This window comes from Oryx dammah, unplaced genomic scaffold, assembly GCF_014754425.2.
Source record: "Oryx dammah isolate SB20612 unplaced genomic scaffold, SCBI_Odam_1.1 HiC_scaffold_13, whole genome shotgun sequence".
In the NCBI taxonomy this organism is placed as follows: domain Eukaryota; kingdom Metazoa; phylum Chordata; class Mammalia; order Artiodactyla; family Bovidae; genus Oryx; species Oryx dammah.
Genome location: NW_024070197.1, coordinates 24990707 through 25013758, shown reverse-complemented (window position 1 = coordinate 25013758; position 23052 = coordinate 24990707). Strand labels below are relative to the sequence as shown.

Here is a 23052-nt window from a genome sequence, read left to right as displayed (position 1 = left end):
AAGAAACGAGGACAAAAACACACACACACACACACACACCCCAAGGCTAAAATAGGCATAACAAAATGTCAGTTTATACGTAATGTTAATAGTGTGTATGCTTATCTGTGCTGTGCCATTACAGATGGAATCAGAAGAACATAATGGAGATAGTGAACTAGCTTTGAATCCTTTCTTCTCTATCACTAATACTTTTTAGCTGCTGTAAATATCGTTAGTGGTGTTCCTGCTGCTGTTGCTACTATTTCTACTTTTCTAGAGAGCAGGGATAGAGGATTTAATGTGACCTGCCAAGCATGGATCACTGTAGTGAGTGGTTAGAAATTTCATTATATAACACAGCTGTTATTAATTTTCCACTTTGTAGTATTACTGTTTATTTCTTGGATTGCCTTTATGAACTTTTAATTTTGTTTGGGGTATTACTGAAATAACCAAAAAGATAAATAGCTCCAGAAGTAGTGTTTTTTGCTATACGTTATTGAAGTCCTGATTTTTTTTCCTCCAGGTTCTATATCTGAATATTATCTGTGAAGAGAATGGTTGGATTTAGTTTGGGGGTCAAATTCCTACACTGTCATTTTATTATACAAACTGGCTATAGTAAGCCTTTGTGCAGCTTGAAATGTAAAGCTTCCTGGATTCGAGGGGTTGGCTTTCCTTAATTTTTTTTCTGTGCTGGAGAAAAAATAAAAGTCTTCTGTTGAATAAGTATTATTCTACCTGCAGGCAGTCTGACTGAGAAAGGGATACACAGAACTTTCTGAAGAGGTGGAATGTGCTGTGTCATCATAGGTGTGTGGGTTCCATGGATGAATTCATTTGTGAAAGTTGTACACTCAGTATTTATGCTTTCTAAATATCTAAGTTTGACCTTAAAAACTTAAAAATGTAATAATAGCAATAGAAAGGCGAATGGATAGAGGTACAGATGGACCCCGAAGGACAGAACATTAGTTACTGTTGAATCTGGGTGATGAGTACTTGGGGTTTGTTATACTCTTCTGTTTTATTTATAAATGTTTTTAATTTACCCTCATCAAAAACTAAAAGCAAAGGAAGAAATTTTTAGAACTACTTATCTATACAGCAAATAATATATTTTAAGTGAGTTTGTATCTACTTTATAAATATGAAATGCCAGCATTCCCACTGAGGATTACTCCATGGCTGTATTTTGTGGCTGCTTATCTTACTCCTAGCTTTTTTATTCCCTCTTACCATTCCATTTCACCAACATTGCCTGTGGTCTATTGGGAAAGCCCTAATTAAAAATAAATCAGTTAAATGTTGCTTTAGTATTTCTTCTAATTATTTGAAAGTTATCAAGGGTTACATGCATGTGTGAGAGGAGATAGGCTGAGAGTAGTCGCTGACTATGAGAAATTTATACCATTTTCAGTACATTAGGATTTTGTGTTGGATTGGGCTCTGAGCTGTGAAATAATTGACATAATATGTGTTTCTGAGGACATAGTGATTTCTCCTTTTACTGACTATCTAAGACTAATGGTGGCTATTTGGGGAAGCACCTGCTGCTAGTTTTGGTCCCCATTTTTCCACAAAGATCCTGCCAGCCTGCACCATCAGCAGGGCCCCATTGCAGTAGTTTTTCTAGCTGTCTGGCCATCTACATTAACTCTTACAGTTGGAAAACCAACAGGGTGTGCACAGAACAACCAGCTAGGGTTAGTCCTGCTGTCTTCAGTTCTGATCCATAATGTAGCAGAGTGGTAGCAAGACCAGATTTATTTTAGGAAGAATAAAAGTCAATCTTCTCACTGTGTCACTTTTTCTCCGCTTGGCCAAATTGATAGCCAAAGTGCATATGTGTTTTTCCTTCTATCCCCTGCTGATCTGAACACACTTCATTCTCATTTACCCTCCTCACATCTGGAGGGTGAGATATGTAAATTGCAGCATGCCACAGTTTAATAAGCCAGTCCTCTTTCAATTGGATTTTCAGCCCCCTTTGTATATTAGCATGTCGAAGATTATAATGCAGTATACATTTTTTTCCTGTCATCTATTAATCTAGCTTCCTGGAGATTTAACTTGTTAAGGATGCCAAATACCCAGATAACAGGTGCAGCAAATTCGTTTCAGCTTTCCTTTTCTCTTTTCACATGGACTTGAAAAAAAAAGATTGGATATGTTATTTATCTAATAATCCTAGTGTACATGTCATGGAAAGTAGAAATATAGTAGTCAATGTTATCATAACACTATAAAATTCTGGAGCCTTGCATTTTTCTTGACCTCTTAAATTTGTATCTTTACTATTAAAAAGAATATAAGAAATACTAGGCTTTGGTAGGAAAGCAAAACTGGGTACATCCTTGGACTTAAGACAGCATCAGTTTGCAATAGTATTGGCATATGAAAATGGCAGCAGTGGTTTAAAGAAAATATGAAGTGATCTATCTTTTTTGTTGTTGTTGTTCAGTTGTGTTTTAAGAAAATGCCTAGCTGTTCTCAAAATAGTTTTCTTGGTTTGTTACTATGAAATTTAAAGAATATGACCCAAGAAGAATAGAAAAACATTACAATAATTTGTTATCTAGATGTACATATTTTTTGAAAAAGTTTTAACATTTTTAATTGGAGAATAATTACTTCACAATGTTGTATTGGTTTCTGCCATACAGCAATGCAAATCAGCCATAGTATACTATAGGGCTAGCATTTTGAATTAAAATATAGATATTTTAAAAATTAAATATATTTAATACACATATAAAATATAAATATAAAATATTAAAATATAAGATTTGCCACATTCGGCAATTATTGTTGACAAAAATAATGATAGGGATTCAGTTTTCTTTCTGCCTGGAATTTGCCCTCCCTGGTTCTGTCTAGGTTCCCCTTGTAATCCAGGTGCTTAGCATAGGGCCTACATATAGGAAATTGTGATGAATATTTGAAAAGTGAGATAAGTAAGTTCATCTCAAGAAAACAAAAGGTAGTTTCTTCAACTTGAGGATGGCCTAGAGATGATAAAAGCAAAGGCATAAGAAAAGGGGACTCAAATATCTTTTTGTGCCATCAATGTATTCAGTTCAGTTCAGTTGCTCAGTCATGTCCGACTCTTTGTGACCCCATGGACTGCAGCATGCCAGGCCTCTCTGTCCATCACCAGCTCCTGGAACTTGCCCAGACTCATGTCCATCAAGTCGGTGATGCCATCCAACTATCATCCTCTGTTGTCCCCTTCTCCTGCCTTCAATCTTCCCAGCATCAGGGTCTTTTCCAGTGAGTCAATTCTTTGCATCAAGTGGCCAAAGTATTGGAATTTCAGCTTCAGCATCAGTCCTTCCAATGAATATTCAGGACTGATTTCCTTTAGGATGGACTGGTTTGATCTCTTTGCCATCCCAGGGACTCTCAAAAATCTTCTTAAACACTACCGTTCAAAAGCATCAATTCTTCGATGCTCAGCATTCTTTATGGTCCACTCTCACATCCATACATGACTACTGGAAAAACCATAGCTTTGGCTAGACAGACCTCTGTCAGCAAAGTATTGGATGTATCAGTATATTAGATGTTGACTTTTCCCCTGTCTTTTCAACCAGAAGAAAGATGTCTAAGAAGTCTTCTTTAAAAGTGTTTCTCCCCACTTGGTTCCATATCTTTGTAGTGAGTCACATCACTATTTTCTAGCTTTCTGGATTTGATAAATGTCATTTTGTAATATGGCTAATGAGGCTCTCAGGTATTCTCTTTATTAAGAACTCTTGATAGTGTAGTGTCCAAATAAAGATATTAGTATGAATATTATTTCACTCACTCTACACCAGGCTCAGTGCTATAAGCCAGGATCCAGTGGAGAACAGCAGAAACCTGGCCTTTCTGGGGCTTATTCATTCCATAGCGAATAAACAGACATATCATTTAGTGGCAGATAGTGACATGATAGAGAACAGAGAGTGGTAGAGAATGGAGACTGTTTCCTTTCAGTAGGAAGGGGAGGAGAGACTTCTTCAACGAGGTGACTTTTGGGTAGAGAGCTGAACTGGGCAGACATTGTTGTCTGGGAGCAGAGCCTCACTTATGGAGGGCCTGTGACAGAAGCATGTCTGGCAGCAGGTCAGGGAAGTGGATGGCCAGTGTGACTGGAGGAGAGGAAGCTGCTCAGAAAATGGTAGGAGACAAGGTTTGTAGAGGGTGAGACCATGAGGAATCTTAGAAGCCACACAGAGTAGAATAGGAAGCCATCATAAAATACTTAAGCTATTTTTTATTATGGAAGCTTTCCCCATATGCAGAAGTATAGAAAATGGAATAGTGAAGTGTCATCACCCAGATTTTCAAGCTATCAGCATATGACCGTCTTGCTTCATCATCTTGTCCCCTGCCCCAGAGGATTTTGCAGCAAGTCCCATACATCATTTCATTGTACTTCGTTGTTTGTCTCTAAGTGATAAGGTCCTTTTTTTCAAAGTTAAATCACAGTATATTTATCACATGTAAAAACTGACAGTAGCTCCTTAATATCATCAAATATCTAGTCAGTATTCAGATCTGCCCAGTTGAGTAATACACGTATGTATATGATGTATATGCATATGTTTATCTTTCTAGATGTAGATGTGTGTATATATAGATTTGTATATATGTATATGTTTATTTTTTAAGTTCATTTTCTTAAATTGGGATCCAAACAAGGTACTAAGTGCGTCTTCACCGGATTCCATAGAGTGATCCTCCATCCCTCCTGTTTCCTATAGACTAGTAGATCTAGAGGTTTGGTTAGATTCATGTTTGATTTTTGAGGGGCCAGAATTCTTGGGTGATGGGGTATGTCCTATTGCATCACATCAAGGCACAAAATGTCTGTTGTTATGCTTTATTTTTGTAACGATGTAATGAACTTCCTGAGGTACAGTTCATACAGGAAAGATAGAATAAATGCTTGATTCTTCCCCTTTATCTACCCTGGTGAGTTTTGATTAGGAATTACATATCTGACTTACATTTTAAGATCACTCTGGTTCCTCTGTGGAGAACAGACTGAAGAGGGTGTGAGGCGTAACGGCTAGCTATGTACCCTTGGCATCTATTTTTCTCTTTCCTCATTGGTAAGAGAATCACAAATTTTCGTTGGATTCATACCTGCCAGAGATAAAAGTTTGCATTTCCCCAGCCTTCTTTGTAGCTGCTGTGTCTACGTGTTGGCCAGTGACGTGAGCAGGACTTCCAACACGTGTACTTGATGGAAGCTGACCCAGTGGGAGGAGTGAGGAAGGAAACCAGGAACTCAGTTTTATATGTTAAGTTTAACTTTCCCTTTAGACATCCAAGTAGAAATATCAAGGAAGCAGTTGGACACAATGGTCTTCAGTAAAAGGGAAGTGTTGGGGCTACAGGCAAACATTTAGAAATCATAAATGATAAATGTAAGTACCACCCTTGGTGGTCAGCAGAATATGATGCTAAGAAGAGGTAGTCGTGAAGTAGGAGGGAAACCCAGAGACTGTAGTGCTTCACAGTCCAGATGGATTGTTGTTTTTCAGTCACTGAGTTGTGTCTAACTTTTGCAACTCCATGAACTGTAAGCCCACCAGGCTCCTCTGTTCTCCACTATATCCCAGAGTTTGCTCACATTCATGTCCATCGAGTTGCTGATGCTATCTATCTCTTCCTCCACCCCTTCTCCTTTTGCCTTCAGTCTTTCCCAGCAGGAGGGTCTTTTCCAATGAGTCAGCTCTTCACATCAGGTGGCCAAAATATTGGAGCTTCAGTTTTAGCAACAGTCCTTCCAGTGAATTTTTGGGGTTGATTTCCTTTAGGATTGACTGGTTTGATCTCCTTACTGTCCAAGGGACTCTCAAGAGCCTTCTCCAGCACAACAATTCAAAAGCACCAGTTCTTCAGTGTTCAGCCTTTTTTAATGTCCAACTCTCACATCTGTACATACTAGAAAAACCATAGTTTTGACTACACAGACCTTTGTCAGCAAAGTGATACCTCTGCTTTTTAATGTGCTGTCTAGGTTGGTCATAGCTTTCCATCCAAGGAGCAGCATCTTTTAATTTCATGGCTGCAGTCACCATTCACAGTGATTTTGGAGCCCCCCAAATAAACTTTTCCACTGCTTCACTTTTTCACCTTCTTTTTGCCTTGAAGTGAAGGGACCAGATGCCATGACCTTAGTTTTTTGAATGTTGAGTTTCAAGCCAGCTTTTTCACTCTCCTCCTTCACTCTTATGAAGAGACTCTTTAGTTCCTCTTTACTCTGCCATTAGAGTGGTATCATCTACATACCTGAGTTATTGGTACCTCTCCCAGCAGTCTTGATTTCAGCTTGTGATTCATCCAGCCTGGCATTTCATACAATGTACTCTGCATAGATGTTAAATAAGCAGGGTAACAATATACAGCCTTCTTGTGCTCCTTTCCCAATTTGAACCAGTCCTTTGTTCCATGTTAGGTTCTAACTGTTGCTTCTTGACCTGCACACAGGTTTCTCAGGAGATAGGTGAAGTGGTCTGTTATTCCCCTCTGTTTAAGATTTTTTTACAGTTTATTGTGATCCACACAGCCAGAGGCCTTAGTGTAGTCAATAGATAAAGTATATTAAAAAAAGAAGCACTAAACTATTTATGACATTTTGACTCCACTTGTTTGACTTACTATGACTAGGATGCTAGATTTCTAACTAAAACAATAGATATGCAACAAACAACAAAGATTTACTCTATAGCACAGGGAACTGTAATCAAGATTTTGTAATAACCTATCAGTTCAGTTCAGTCGCGCAGTCGTATCTGACTCTTTGTGACCCCATGAACTGTGGCCCACCAGGCCTCCCTGTCCATCACCAACTCCTGGAGTTTACCCAAACTCATGTCCATTGAGTCGGTGATGCCAACTAACCGTCTCATCCTCTGTCGTCCCCTTCTCCTCCTGCCTTCAATCTTTCCTAACATTAGGGTCTTTTCAAATGAGTCAGCTCTTTGCATCAGGTGGCCAAAATATTGGAGTTTCAGCTTCAACATCAGTCCTTCCAATGAACACTCAGGACTGATTTCCTTTAGGATGGACTGGTTGGCTCTCCTTGCAGTCCAAGGGACTCTCAAGAGTCTTCTCCAACACCACAGTTCAAAAGCATCAATTCTTCAGCACTCAGCTTTCTTCACAGTCCAACTCTCACATTCATACATGACTACTGGAAAAACAATAGCCTTGACTAGATGGATCTTTGTTGACAAAGTTATTTCTCTGCTTTTTAAAATGCTGTCTAGGTTGGTTATAACTTTCCTTCCAAGGAGTAAGCGTCTTTTAATTTCATGGCTGCAGTCACCATCTGCAGTGATTTTGAAGCCCCCCAAAATAAAGTCAGCCACTGTTTCCACTGTTACCCCATCTAATTGCCATGAAGTGATGGGACTGGATGCCATGATCTTAGTTTTCTGAATGTTGAGCTTTAAGCCAACATTTTTGCTCTCCTCTTTCACTTTCATCAAAGGCTCTTTAGTTCTTCTTCACTTTCTGCCATAAGAGTGATGTCACCTGCATATCTGAGGTTATTGATATTTCTCCCAGCAATCTTGATTCCAGCTTGTGCTTCCTCCAGCCCATCATTTCTCATGATGTACTCTGCATATAAGTTAAATAAGTAGGGTGACAATATACAGCCTTGACATACTCCTTTTCCTCTTTGGAACCAGTCTGTTGTTCCATGTCCTGTTCTAACTGTTGCTTCCTGACCTGCATACAGGTTTCTCAAGAGGCAGGTCAGGTGGTCTGGTATTCCCATCTCTTTCAGAATTTTCCAGTTTATTGTGATCCACACAGTCAAAGGCTTTGGCATAGTCAATTAAGCAGAAATAGATGTTTTTCTGGAACTCTTTTGCTTTTTCCATGATCCAGTGGATGTTGGCAATTTGATCTCTGGTTCCTCTGCCTTTTCTAAATCCAGTTTGAACATCTGGAAGTTCATGATTCATGTACTGTTTAAGCCTGGCTTGGGGAATTTTGAGCATTAATTTGCTAGTGTGTGAGATGAGTGCAATTGTGCAGTAGTTTGAGCATTCTTTGGCATTGCCTTTCTTTGGGATTGGAATGAAAACTGACCTTTTCCAGTCCTGTGGCCACTGCTGAGTTTTCCAAATTTGTTGACATATTGAGTGCAGCACTTTCATAGCATCATCTTTTAGGATTGAAATAGCTCAACTGGAATTCTATCACCTCCACTAGCTTTGTTTGTAGTGATGCTTTTTAAGGCCCACTTGACTTCACATTCCAGAATGTCTGGCTCTAGGTGAGTGAACACACCATCGTGATTATCTTGGTCTTGAAGATCTTTTTTGTATAGTTCTTCTGTGTATTCTTGCCACCTCTTCTTAATATCTTCTGCTTCTGTTAGGTCCATACAATTTTTGTCCTTTATTGAGTCCATCTTTGCATGAAATGTTCCCTTGGTATCTCAGATTTTCTTGAAGAGATCTCTAGTCTTTCCTATTCTATTGTTTTCCTCTATTTCTTTCTTTCTTTCTTTTTTTTTTTTTTTGTTTTCCTCTATTTCTTCGCATTGATTGCTGAGAAAGGCTTTCTTATCTCTCCTTGCTATTCTTTGGAACTCTGCATTCAAATGGGCAAATCTTTCCTTTTCTCCTTTGCTTTTCACTTCTCTTCTTTTCACAGCTATTTGTAGGGCCTCCTCAGACAGCTGTTTTGCTTTTCATTTCTTTTTCTTGGGGATGGTCTTGATCCCTAATAACCTATAATGGAAAATAACCTGAAAAATAATATATGTATATATGTATAACTGAATCACCTTGCTGTGTACCTGAAATATTGTAAGTCAACTGTACTTCAATAAAATCAATTTATTATGAAAAAAATAAGTAATCCACTGTGCCCAAAGGTATTAAAAATAGAATAAAGCAAGGATGTGGATTTAGCCTTTGGGTTTGGCAAAGTCATTAGTGACTTCGGTGAGAACAGTTTCTGTGGAATGTTGGGTACAGAAGCCTGATGTGGTGGATAGAAGAAAGAATGGAAAATGAGGAGGTGGTGATATTGAGTATAAATAACACCGTTGAAGAGTTTTGCTATAAAGAGTAATTGGAAAATGGGGCAGTAGCTAGAGGTGGGTGTTGGAATTGAGGGTTGTTTATTTAATATTTAAGGTGAGGCTATTTAAGCATTGTTATAAGCTGATGTTTATGAAAGCGATTTAAGCATTGTTATAAGCTGATGTTTATTTAAGCGATTTAAGCGTTGTTATAAGCTGTGAATATTCAATGAAGAGGGAAAATTGCTGCTTCGGGAAAATCCTGAGGTGAGTAAGAAGGTTGATCTAGTATTCGAGGCAAGAAGTTGATCTTAGATAAGAACAGGAGTGAAGGCAGAGTATATAGACTTAGATACAGGTAGACTGGTAGATTTAAGGTAACTTAGCAAAAAAGCTCAAGAGGATATTAATTCCCTTAAATGGATGATTTGTACATGAATCGTGAGGTAACCACATTATTGTTATATACTAATGATAAAAGTGATCAAAATAAATTTGAAATTCCTTGGGTGTCTTCACAAGCCAAAGGTCAGAGGTTATTCCCTTTTAATAGATGGAAAAGTGTAGGTGCCCCTAGAAAGCTGGGACCTCAGCTAAATCATATGAAGACTCAAGAGTGATAGAGAATAAGGCTCACGAGACCTGATTAGTCTTGTTTTTAAACTGATTGGGACTTGAGAACTGATTCTTCCCTTTAGAAAGGTGAATTTCAGATTGAGAATATACTATAAAGTAGTTTTAACTGGATAGGAAATTTATAATGTTTTTCAAGGACAGTGAGTATTAGATGTGCTGAGTCCTAATCATACCTGGTTTTACTGTGTTAGCCATTCCACTTCAAGTTTAGGAGTGGAGAAAAGGCAGAAAGAGGATTATGAGGGCTTAACCATGGGCTGAGCTCACTCTTGAATGCGTGGGGAGTTGTTTGCTGTAGTAGAAGACATCATTTTTCTTTGCCTAAGACATTAAAGGACAGAATTATTGCCACATTTGCTTTCTGTCATGGAGCTAATATAAAATCAAGATTCATTCTTTCCACTTCTCAGAGTCAAATCTGCCACTTTCATATTCCACTGCATTTTTTTCTTTCCTAAGTTTGGAGGATAGGCAAGTTGGAAGGAAGACTAATGGACAAAAAACTGGATTGGAAATTTCATCTGGAGACCATTTAGCATTTTTAGGATGTAAGTAATTCATGACTAAGTCTCTCATAGTAGAGGAGAAAAAGTGTGGAATAAATATTTTGGTTCTGAATGGTGACCTGGTTGCTCTGAATTTAAGTACAGTGGAAGGAAGTACATCAGCTAAACCAGTTGCTTAGCTTGCAGGCTGACAAATCCTCCCAAGTCACAACACATGGATTAATTTTAAGCCAACAGAGCAATATATAATTGTATATTATATAATCTAATATGGTCATCTTAAATATAGAACTTTAGCGATTAGAATACATTTTTAAGGAGCTGTGTGAAGAATTTCTTCATATTCTTTTATGTGAATTGATTATGAAAAAGTATATAATCCTGATAAAATTTCAAATCTTCTTCATTGGGAAATTTGAAAAGATTTGAACATATCCCTGTGAATATTTCAACTAGCTTCCTATACTATTTTCAGCTGTCTTCAGTTCCTTATAGAACAAGACAGAGAATTATGTAAATATAAAAAACATTACTTGTGGATCACCTCTTTTCGTGGATTCAGCAGCATCTTTTGTTCTCTCTGTCGAAGCCTCAGTTAATATTAAGTTTCCACATATGCCAGCAGCTTTCCAGTTTCTAATTCCCAACAAAACCTTTGCTTGCTGGGTTTGATCTCCTAAGAAAAAGTGAAAACAGTACTTATCTCTTTAGGATTCTGATGTAATCAGACTAGACTGTTTCATTGTTGAATTCTGTGGAGTTTTCTAGGATCAAGTATTCTTCATGTGACTTGTACTTCCTTATATCTGAATGGCATAATTTTTGAGCCTGCTATTACTGTGCAGAAACCAGAATCAACTGAAGAACTAAGAGTCCAATTCATGAAATTTAAATACATGTCATGAATAGTTCCCACTAATTTTCATGACTTTCTCCTACCTTAGGACCGGTATGTTTACAACTCCCCTCACCAGGACCACTGCATTTCTAGATCTTACGTGACTGGATGTTATCCTATTCAGGTCTCCATTCAGAGGTCACGTCCTCAGGGAGGCCTTCTTGGCTGTTCTGACCTAAAGCAGCCCCTTCCTATATTGTCATTTCACCATTTTATTTTCTTTGAAGTCCTTGTTGTTTTCCAAAATTATCCTGTTCTACTTATTATCATCATTAATTACCAGGATTACCATTATTATCCTAACAAGAGTACACAAATGGAGTTTTTCCTACATGCCTTATGCAAATCATTGTGTTTTATGCAACATTTTTATAATGACAACTAACATTCATTGAATATTTACTACTCACCAAGCACTAGGTGAAACATTTATTGTACTAAGCCAGGTCAGTGTCATCTCTTGCTTGGACTGCTGCAGTGGCTTTCTAACTGGCCACCCTTTTTTCATCTTAGCCTCTTTATGGTTCATTGTCTACATAGCAGCTAGTCATTCTTCTAAAACACAAGTCAGGTGCATCACGATCAGCTTTCAGCATCATTCAGGTTTTTGGCTGTCCTCAGGTTCTCCCAGTGGCTTACAAACTCCTATGTCATCTGGCCTCCCACCGCTTCCTTGCTGTATCTCTAACCTCTCCTTGCCTTTTTCCCCCTCTGGCCACGGTCTCTGAATAATCCTTTGCTCAAATTACCACCCACCCCCATGGTGTCATTTCTCTGTTTACTTAGGTTTCTGCTTAAATATCACCTTCTCATAGAGGCCTTTCCCCACTCACTTATACTTCATTTCTCTTCACTCTGCATGATATTACTCATTTGTCTGTCTTAAGTAAATAACCTGTTGAGTGTTTACTAAATACCAGGTCCTATTCTCGACGCTGGGTATGTGAAGTCAGTACAATGGGCAGAATCCCTGTCGGCATGGAGATATGGGGTAGGCATAAAATAGACTAAATAAATAGGAAGCATGTAAGGTCACTTTGGGAAAGCTAAAGCAAACGAAAGGCTCAGGTTGATGGGACAGGAGAGGGAGAGTCAAGTTTACAGTAGGGCAGTTGGGGGAGGCCTAGGGGAGACAGTGGACATTCTGCAAAGTCCTGAAGAAAGTGGGGGAGCGAGCGATGTGAATAACTACGTGGAAGCATGTTCTGCATGGAAGGAACATTGAATCTGAAGGCTCTGAAGGGAGAGCATGTCTCAAATACTCAAGGAGCAGCAGGGAAGGCTGTAGCTGGAGGACAGGAGCCAGGGTGGGAGGGAGGTATGGCTAGAGAAATGACAGAGGTGCCAGGTAATAGCACTCAGCACACCCCCCCTCTCTGTTTGGGAGATTTTGCACAGAGGAACCTCCCGAGCTGACATGTCTGACCCTTGTGTGGAAAATAGACTTTTGGGGAGCAAGGTTTGAAATAAAGAGTCCAGTTAGCCCTGAAAAGATTGGAGAGGGTAGAGTGAGGTCAGGCTTTGCAGAGTAGAGATAGTGAGACCTAATTGTGGTCTAGATGTATTTTGAAGGTCAGTCCTGTATGTTTACTAAGAAATTGAGAAATAGAGCAATCAAAGATGTCTCATGCCAAGATATTAAATCCAAGCCTCTGGAAGGATGTAGATGCTAGTACCGAGATGGGGAGGCAGTAAAGGGACAGATTTAAAGTGGAAAGAAGGTCATGGTCAGGACCTCAGTCAGCATTGTGGAGCTCTTGTGGGCATGAGAAAAGGCTGCTCCTGTAGACTGATTCAGTAGGCACTGCCTGAGTGAACTGGATTTCAGGCCCCATTCTTTCCCTTGGCAGGGCCTCTCTGTGCAGTTGTAGGCAATGGCATTAGTCAGGGACTTTGCTCTGGGCCATGGTAAGTTTGTAGCCATTGAGATGCTGCTGGGGCTGCTGGGTGTGAGTTTGGAGTTCAGGGAGGCAGAGAGACTGCAGATTTAAGGCTGTGTCGTCCATGGGGTCGCGAAGAGTCAGACACGACTGAGCGACTTCACTTTCACTTTTCACTTTCATGCACTGGCGAAGGAAATGGCAACCCACTCCAGTGTTCTTGCCTGGAGAATCCCAGGGACGGGGGAGCCTGGTGGGCTGCCGTCTATGGGGTCACACAGAGTCGGACACGACTGAAGTGACTTAGCAACAGCAGCAGCAGCATGAGACCACTCCTAGCTGTTTTATCTTTATATTTTTTTTATATATTTGTGTATGTATTACACTGTACATTAGGTATGCTTTCTTTACTCATTCATTGTCTCTGCCATCACTGTGTAAGCTCGAGGTGATCTGTGTCTGTGTTTACTACTCAGTTGTACACCCAGACCCAGCTCAGTGCCTGGCACCTGATCACTGATTAACGTGGTTCGATGAATACACTAATTGGGAGTACCACTGCTTTCCACTGGTCCTGTGGGTTTCATGAAATGGAGTGCGTGGCCTTAAGGTCTAATTGTCAGTTTGTCAGACATTCCCATTTTCTGCTCAGTACTTCAAGTCCAAAGAGGTTTTAAAACCCTCACCACTGAAAACCATTTGTTATGTGATTACCAAAAGGAAACTTGAGTTCCAAGAGGCCATAATACTTAATCAGGATTGCCTTGCAGCCAAAAACACATGCTAAAATGATGGGGAAACTTGAAGGAAAATGATCCTGGTTTGGATAGAAAATTCCTTTCATGGTGGTTCTGAGCTTCTGGCCTGTTCTTGAGGGGACTGTTAACACTTTGCTTCCATATTTAGGTTTGCTTGTTGGTGAGCGTTTACTTTTAACTTTGGTGCATTGAGGGTAAGAATTCCAGTTTTATGAATTCCAATTCAGTACTTCTGTTGCATTTATGCATTTAAACTTAAGACAGGGGAAGATAGATGCCCAAGACCTCAGCATTTTTATTTGGAATGGTCAGTAATGGCTTCACACATGAGGTGAGGTTTGAAATGGCTCTGTGTCCTTATCTATTGTTGTATAATGACAGACCACTCCCAAATTCAAGTGTTAAGGCTCATAAGACTATTGTTTAGCTAAACTTGATGGGATCCACTCATGAGTTGAGTAAGCAACTGCTTAACTTGGCTGGGCTCTCTCACATATCTGGTGCCTCAGTCTGGCCTAGCATGGCCCTGGCTGGGATAACTGGGCTGCCGTCCTGCAGCAGGCTAGACCAGACTTACTTACATGGCATGATTTCAAGAGCTAGACCGGAAATGCCCAAAACTTCTTGAGGCTTTAGCCTAGATCTGGCTTAGCATACCTTCTACCAAATTCCATTGGTCAGAACACAGTTGAAGAAAATAGACTCCACTCATGATGGAGAAGCTGTACAGTCATATTGCAAGAGTGTGGTTAGAGACCATTAATTGGAGCTATCAGTCTAATAGATGGCTTGAAGGATAAGTAGGTAGGGTTTAGAAGGAGGACATGAAGTTACTGGTGTGAACCTCTTCTGGTCTAAAGAAGAATACACCTCAACTATCCTGCATCCCACCTCCCTAGTGTCTGAGAAACACAAGAAGTATAAACTTCTCTATTGGCTTGCAGGTTTTAATTAATCTCATTGAATTTTAATTAATCTCATTGAAAGTATATCTTTCTTGAGAAGGTTTCATAAAATATATATACACACAAAGACTACACTGTTTTCCAAGATGCTTGGCATACAGCCATATTTCTTGTAGTTATCTTGATCATGTTGGTGTTTTCACAAGTAATGATTGTCTCCTTCTCTTGTAGGATTATGCCCATATGTTGACCTGTGTTACTGAAAGAGAAAAGTTTATTGTGCCCATCAAAGCCAGAGGTGCACGAGCCATCATAGATTTTCCTGACAAGCTGAATTTTTCCACTTGCCCTGTCAAATACAGCACTCAAAAGATCCTGCTGGTACGAAACATTGGCAACAAAGATTCTGTGTTTCACATCAAAACTCATAGGTATGCATTCTTTCAGCTCTTGGTTTTGATTGATTCTAGCTAAATCTAGTCCACACATGTAATTTCCCAGAGTAGCAGTCAAGATGCAACTGCTTATTATAATCTTCAGTTGCAAGGATGGGAGACCTCCTTGATATGGGGCAGACTTCCTCTTCATCCCATGAGAAAACCAAAATTCAAGATTACCTGTTTGGTTAAGGTGGTTTTCTGAAATTCTGGATAAGAGACTGAGCAATAGAGAGATTGTATAACTTGCTCAAGAGCGCACAGCTAGTAAGCGAAGGTGTTCAATGTTAATCTGTTTATTTATTTGGTAGCTACAGTGTAGTAGACAGTTGAGACAGTACAAATATGGCCTTCAAGGACCTCTCTTATAAGGCAGGAAAGAACAGTTGTTATGGGACATGAACATGCTGGCTGATTCAGTTCAGTTCAGTCGCTCAGTCATGTCCAACTCTTTGTGACCCCATGAATCACAGCACGCCAGTCCTCCCTGTCCATCACCAACTCCTGGAGTTCACTCAGACTCATGTCCATCGAGAAAGTGATGCCATCCAGCCATCTCATCCTCGGTCGTCCCCTTCTCCTCCTGCCCCCAACCCCTCCCAGCATCAGAGTCTTTTCCAATGAGTCAACTCTTCGCATGAGGTGGCCAAAGTACTGGCGTTTCAGCTTTAGCATCATTCCTTCCAAAGAACAGCCAGGGCTGATCTCCTTCAGAATGGACTGGTTGGCTCTCCTTGCTGGCTGATTAGCAGGACCATAATAAGAGTGGCCAGCTTGGGAAGACAGGAGACAGAAGGTCAAGCTCTTTCCTGCGGCTTTTTGAAAAATAGTGCAGATCCTGGGCTGAATCATGAATTCATTTTCATAAGGGCTTTATCTGTGGAATCCTTTGCTAGTTTAAGGATACATCTCTTCAGGCATTTACTTCTGCCTGGTTAGACCACGTAGACTGCCTTTCTGGGAAATTCTTGGCTTAGGGTTTCCTGGACTGAGCATGCATGTCCACCCCAAACCTGTAGAAGACACACGTCCAGTATGAATTCCCTGGAGTCCCTCTTTCCCTCCCTCGGAACCAAGGTAGACATTTTCCCTTGTGCTAATGTTTTGGTAGCCTTTGACGTTTCTCAGGTTTATATGGGGATTTTGTTACCAGCCCCCCTGACTTCACCATCCCAAGACCTTATCTCCTGCTTTGGCAGGGCTGTTAAAACCCAGGCTTCAAGGGCTCAGTAGCCTACCGCTCTGGTTCTTATTTTCCTGAGGCTTTGAATCCTGTGGGTTTGCCTTTTCTTTTTTTTTTACACGCTTAGCTACACATTTACATAAGTTATTTTTTTTAATCCAGACTTCCTAGGTATTTTCTGGTGGGAGAGTTTTCAGGTTACTTGGTAGCAGAGATGCCATAATATAGGCTGAGGCACATCCCACAGGAGGGAATTTGTGCTTATTCTTACATGTGTCCCAGGAGCATCACTATCTGTAAACCAGTTCATGTAGATTCAAGTTTCTGTCTGGTATCATTTGTTCCTGGCTGAAATCTACTTTAATATTTCTTGTAGCACAAATCTAGTGGATATTCTATCAGTTTTTGTCTGCCTGAAGAAAAAGCATATTGTCTTCATTTTTGAAAGGTTTTTTCTCTACAGAATTGTGAATTATGTATACATTTGATGAATATTGAATTCTATATACATTTTTTAGTACTGGAAAGATGTCACTTTATTGGCTTTTGGCTTACATTTTTCTAATGAGATTTTAGAGATTTCTAGCTTTGTTCTTCTATAGATCTATAGGTAATTATATCTTTGTCTTGGGCTACCTTCAAGATTTCTGAAGATATTTGGTTTTTAGCAGTTTAAATGTGATGAATCTGGGTGTGGATTTTGTTTTTGGTTATTTTTTGTTCTAAGAATTTCATTTTGCTTTTATTTTGTTTTGGTTTTAATCCTGCATGACATTCTCTGAGCTGCTTGGATCTTTCACTATTTGGGGGAAATATCAGTTATTATCTCTTCAAATATGTCTTTTGCTTTTTCTCCATCCTCTTTCATCATTTCTTCTGCTTGTAGGAATGTTCTATCTGCCACAGGTGAACTCCTCGGCACATGTCTCATCTTAATTAGGAGCAGGGCATTGCCCATTTTTGTTTGCCCTGCAATGTCAGCTCTTTAATGGGTTTGAGAAAAATTGTGATTTTGTGGTTTATCTGTTTTTTTTTCATTGTTAGTGTAGGAGAAACACTCTTTCAAGCTTTCTTCCTCCTGGGTGGAAGCAGGGCTCTGACCCACTTTAGATAAATCAGTCACCAGAAGCAAAGGAAAAACTCTTGTAAATCAGTGTCTGCTCAGGTTGTCAAAGTACTTATAAAACTTTTGTTTGCATTTTGTGGTAAGACTCATATTTTGATTGAAGGGAAGGGAGCAAGTTGTTCAACTGGCTCACTGGCACTTAGAAAGAACCAATCTCTGTACATTAAGAAAAAAGACCCTTCATAACCGCCATCCATAATACATGTTAAAAACTTCCTGTTACATTGATAATGTTCCAGTGAAAGAAAGAATCCACATAAGGTGGAAAAACAAACACAGGCAGCATATCTTCCTGAATTGTTTGGCTGAATCTTCACAACTACACGTAAATGGCAATACATTCATATAAAGTAAAACGAAATCACAGATTTAATAGTATGAAGTTGCAGGAAAAGATCTAAAACTTTGGTATCCATACAACTGAAAGGGAATCATAATGTAGAAGCACTTCTAAGGTAACATGGTGAGCTAACTCAAGGACTAGCCAGGAATCATAATGACATTAGAAACTCATAGTCCCACATTTTAATTTTACAGATGAAAGAAGTAAGGTCTGAGAAGGAAAATGACTTATTCAAGTTCTCCCAGTAAGTTAATAATAAAACTTGGATTAAAAACCAACATGGGCTAGTTCTGGCCTTGTTTACCTTAAGATCCATTCCTCACCCTTCCAGACTTTGTTCAGCATCAGTGTTGGGCTGTGTTAGCCCCCCTAGCCTGCAGACCTGCTGGATGCCAGCTGTGTTTGTCCAGGGGGGTGGGAACTAGGAGGAGGTTGGAGAGTGGGAAGAAGTCACAGTATTTCTCTTTCTTCTTTTCTGACTTCAGTAGAGTCCCCAGCAAAGCAGCTGCATCTCCTCTACTGTTCTAGCTCCTGTCAGACAGACCTGCCATGGTTCTAACTTCTACCGGGTCCCCAGGATCTGCTAACACTTCCTCCACTCCTTTTGTCTCCAGCCCAGTGATGGAAATGGCTTACTGCTGTTCCCAATCCCTGAGCTAGTTTACCATCTTAAGTTGGGCTTTTCATAGCTTTCATCTTCTATATAATCAAATCTTTCAGTTGAATTTCCTGTTCATTTTTGTTTTCCTGTGTAGATTCTGCACCAAATGGTACTTTTATGTTCTTTCCTCTAAATGTGTGTATTCCAACCATGATGTCGATTCTATGAGTTACTTCCAAATCCTTCCAATAAATCCCCTTTCTGTCTAAGTTAGCCAGAATTGGTTTCTGAAGAATGCAGCTGATTTTGTGGTCACATTGTATTAAATCCGAATGTCTGGGGAGATCCTCTGATGACTATTCTAAAAATGTGTAGGTGATTATGTTGCCCAGGCAGGACTGAGGACCCCTCTTTCATTGACAACATGATTCTCATTAGACATAGTGGAGCAGTAATAGTTTGGGAAGTCAAAAAGTCTTGCTTCTTTTATGGTCATTATACAGTTAGAAATATCTCTCGGGGAATTGTTTAAAAAAAGCAAATCATATTATTTTCATTGAAATAATAGTTTAATTAATGGCTAAATTTATAAATAGGTTCATATAAATAATAAAACATAAAACTCTCTTTATGTGTCTGTTGCTCCCATTAGAATATGAGCTTCTCAAATGCAAGGATTTTATCTCTTTTCATTTGTATGTCCCCAGCATCTAGCAAAGTGTCTAGAATAAATAAGTGCTCAATAAATGTTTATAGGATGCCTAACCAACAGTATATCACAACAACAGAGCTACAACTATAAACCTCTACAATAACTTAAAATGAAAAACATGCTCCAAGTACAATAAAAGAGGCATAATGTTTTTTTACACTATAAAAGGAGCCTCAATGTGCTGTAAAATATACAGAGAACACAAACAATAACTTTTCAACTTTATTACAGATTTGACCTAAAACTCTTGTAGGTACCAGAATAACTTTGACTATTAAAGTAGGATTAATTTTGGAAGCTGAAATAGAAAGAATGAAGAAGCAATTTCAAAATCTAAAATCTCAATTTAGGAATCAATTAATAAGATTCTCTAAAGGAAAAAATACTAATTTTATATTCAGTGTTTAATATAATACAATCAATATTTAGTCTTCTGCTAAAATATTGAATCATTTGGATGGGATCATTTGAGTTCTTACCAGCAGTTCATAGTGAATTGAACAAAAAACTCAAAATCTTTCTCATGGCTCATGATTTTTCACAAACCTGAATTCCCTCCCTGATCAAGTATGCAGTCTTAATGAGGATGTGATATCAAAACCAGACATTCTGGTAGACAGAGCCAGCCTTATACCCTGGAGGAACAGCACCCTTTACCTCTTTGTAAGATCATTTTCTGGTACTTGGTATTCTCTAGCCTTTTCAGTCTGTCTGCCTTTAGTAAAATGAAGTACAGAATCAAATTATAGACATGTTTAAACACCAGAACTTAACACACTGTCTCCAATTAATGTCTGATTTACTGAAGAAGCTTAGGCAGCTCTAAGTAGCAATGGCTCTCCCAGGTGACTTTCTAACCACTGAAGAAGTTTAGTGTAATATAAGCCCAACAATTAGCACAAAAAGGAAGAAACTGTTACCACTCTTTAGAATTAGAATTTCTAGAGGTCCTACGAAGAGTCCCTTTGTCCATAGAAAATTAACTTAGGTTCTGTAATGTAATACTAATTCATTCCAAAACTGTTATTTTGCTACTGAGAAATGTTTGAAAATAAAATGAAAACACAGTGTAGGTAGAAAAATATTAGGAACTAGGAAAGCAGAGATAGAAGAAAATACTACAGTGTTTTTCTCAAAGCCAGGAAGCTGGGGCCAGTTCTTGATTCTTTCTGAGCCTTTAAGAAAGGAAAGAACTTTAAAGACAATAAGACTCACCTTCATCTCCCATCAAGTAGAAATTCTTGAGATACCAGAAGTCTGCTCCTTCTATATTCCACCAAAATGGTAGAAAGATTAAGTGAAAATTAGATGTATTTTAAATTTCCCTTTAAAAGTTGATTATAATTCAATTCAACATGTTTTGAGATTTCTTATGAGTAAATAACTGTGCATGGGCTGGTGAGAGACACAAAGATAAATCTAACCAGGTGGTTTCCACGTAAAAGGATAGTCTGGGGACATAGGGAGAACTTGAACTTGAGGGCAAGCTTCCATCCCTGCTGTACCACTCACTAGTTGGGTAGCTTTGGGCTGGTTGCATGTGCTTTTAGAGCAAACATTTCTCATGTCTAAAATGCAAATAACAGGACCTGCTTTCTCAAGGTTTTTGAGGACCAAAAGAATTGACATATATGAAATGCCTACTGTAGTATTCAGCATAGAGTACATGCTCTTGAAATTTTGTTTGCTTTCTCTTTCCTTTCAAAAGTCTCTAGCTATTGAGAGAGACAGGCATGACAACTTATTATAGTCCAACGTAAAAAGTAAAAATAAAGTTACAGCTTCCCCTGAGAGGAAGGAGACTTTATTAATAAGAGGAAGAATCTGGAAAGATTCAATTTAAGAGGTAACTCTGAGTGTGGGCTCTGATGGGTGACTTTGGAAGGAGTATGATCGGGAAAACAGTGAATGTTCCTATACAACTCAAGCAGTTCTGGAATGTGTCTGTAGGGGGCACTGCCTGGCTGGAAGGAAGAGGCGATGCAGTGCTGGGGAGGGTTATGGGTGAAGAGACTAAAGCCCTCCCATCCTGTGCACCCCAGCCTGATGTGAAATGTGACAGGTATACAGGACATTTGGACAGATGTATCTGTTTCATGAGGAAGCCAAAACTGGTTGGAAACAGATTTCTTGGGACTTTAAATGTCTAGGACTTTGAACTTTATCACATAAATTACGGGGGCCACTGGAGGTGTTTGAACGAGGTGTTATGTCCTCTGTGTGTTTTTCACAATGTCTCTGGGGCAGAGTGAAGGATTGAAAGGACAATAATAAACACCTGATCTTATCTGAATTCTGAAGATCATCCTCTGTCTCCTTTTCCATCTAAGGGCTGCCAGTGAGGCAGATAACAGTAGCAATAACAAAAATAATAACAAACATCTGTTTAGCTCTTCCTACGTGCCAGATTTATTCTAAGCACTTTACCTATGTCAGCTCCTTTAATTCTCAGTACAATCCTGAGAAATAGGTGCTGTCATGACCTCATTTTGCAGATGAGGAGACTGAAGGTTGAGTAACTTACCCAAACTCATGACTGATCTGGGTTTTGAACTTATTCAGTTGACTCCAGGCTAGTAACTACTACCTTATGGTACCCCTACAGCAGTGCCTGGAGCTCATTGGAGGATTGGTGCTGAAGGTACAGGAAAAGGACAGACGAAGGAATGGGAAAGTAGTGAAAGAAAAGGGCAATCCAAGTAGAGAGCACCAGAGAAAATTCACAGTTGTCCATGGTAGGACGCACTTGAGATCCTGCAGTGATAATCTGAGGTACCACCCAGTGCTACCCAGACTGTAAGCTCCGTACCCTCAAAGAAGAAAGGTTAGGTTTTCTGAAATTAAGTTCATTATCTAAGGGAAGATTTTAAGGAATGAAGACTCTAAAAATGCTTGCATTGAAGTAAATAATCAGAAACAGCTTAGCCTGCCAGGTACATTGTCTGGCACATTACTTTGAAAAACAAGCAATTTGAAGGAGTGAAGTGGACCATGGAAAGAATTAAATGGGCTGGGTTTCCTGTTTAAAAGGAAGAGCTCTGTAAGTTATTTAAGGTACATCACGATCAGATCCACCTTCTCTCTTACTGCTCCTTTCCAGGGCAATTAAACTCAATTATTTCCTGTTCCCAGATCTACCCTACCTCCTCATAAGGTCTCCTTGCCTAAATTCTATTTTCAAGAGATGGATGTCCCCTTTCAAATGCTCTCCGTCCTTTTCCAGCTTACTCTCACCCAGGAGGCTGACCTATTTAAGAGGTCAGTGGGCTCCTATGCCTTTGGCTTTTGGTTGGGGTCAGTCAGTGGGAGCCCCAGCAGGCAATCAGACAAAGGATATAAGGTCAAGACACTTTTCACCCTAGAGTCTTACGTGTGAGGCCCCCTGGAATGACTGTAACTCTTGACTAAAGCCCTTGGAGCCTTCTCTTAGGCCACTGGTGGGTTTCAAAACCACTCCTCTTTCTTGGCTCTTTGGGTATTTGTGCTCTTTGGTAAGCGTTCTACTGTTAATAACCCTGGGTGATCATATCATCTCTTGTAGTTTCCCTATATCCCTTCACCCTTTTATTATAAATAGACCCTTTGTTAAACTGCGCTCATCTCATCCTCATGCAATTGTGTGATAATTTTCCTTTTGAGACTTTGATATGGTTTTTCCATTGTCAAACCTTCTCTTCTCTGAACTCTTCCCCAAACTTGGTTTTTATCTCTTTGAAGGTACTGTTCTTTTGCAAATTACAGTATTTGCATACATGTTATAAGTCCATCCTTCACTGGAATCAGTCAGTGAATGTTCAAAGAATGGCTAAACGGCAAGGATACAAACAAGACTATTATGCACCATTTCAGTTTTTCTTATATTTGTTGTTCTATATCTGTTATTTTAATATTAATATAAAGCTTTGCCACATTAAGGAGAAAGTATAATTCTGAATCACTGAATTGCAGTATAGAGCGCGCTCTCTCTGCAGACCTGGAGCTCGCGTTTCCTCTCCTGTCTCCCTCACACTAGTCAGCAGTGTGTTCTGATGGTGTGTGTCTC

General features: G+C 39.4%; 1 protein-coding gene across 1 annotated transcript in view; it reads left to right on the top strand.

The window, feature by feature from the left end:
- Positions 1 to 23052, top strand: part of HYDIN (HYDIN axonemal central pair apparatus protein) — a 344459-nt gene that overhangs the window by 43286 nt on the left and 278121 nt on the right. The window contains 1 exon segment of the mRNA XM_040253754.1: positions 14840 to 15039. Coding sequence (XP_040109688.1) covers positions 14840 to 15039 — 200 coding nt within the window.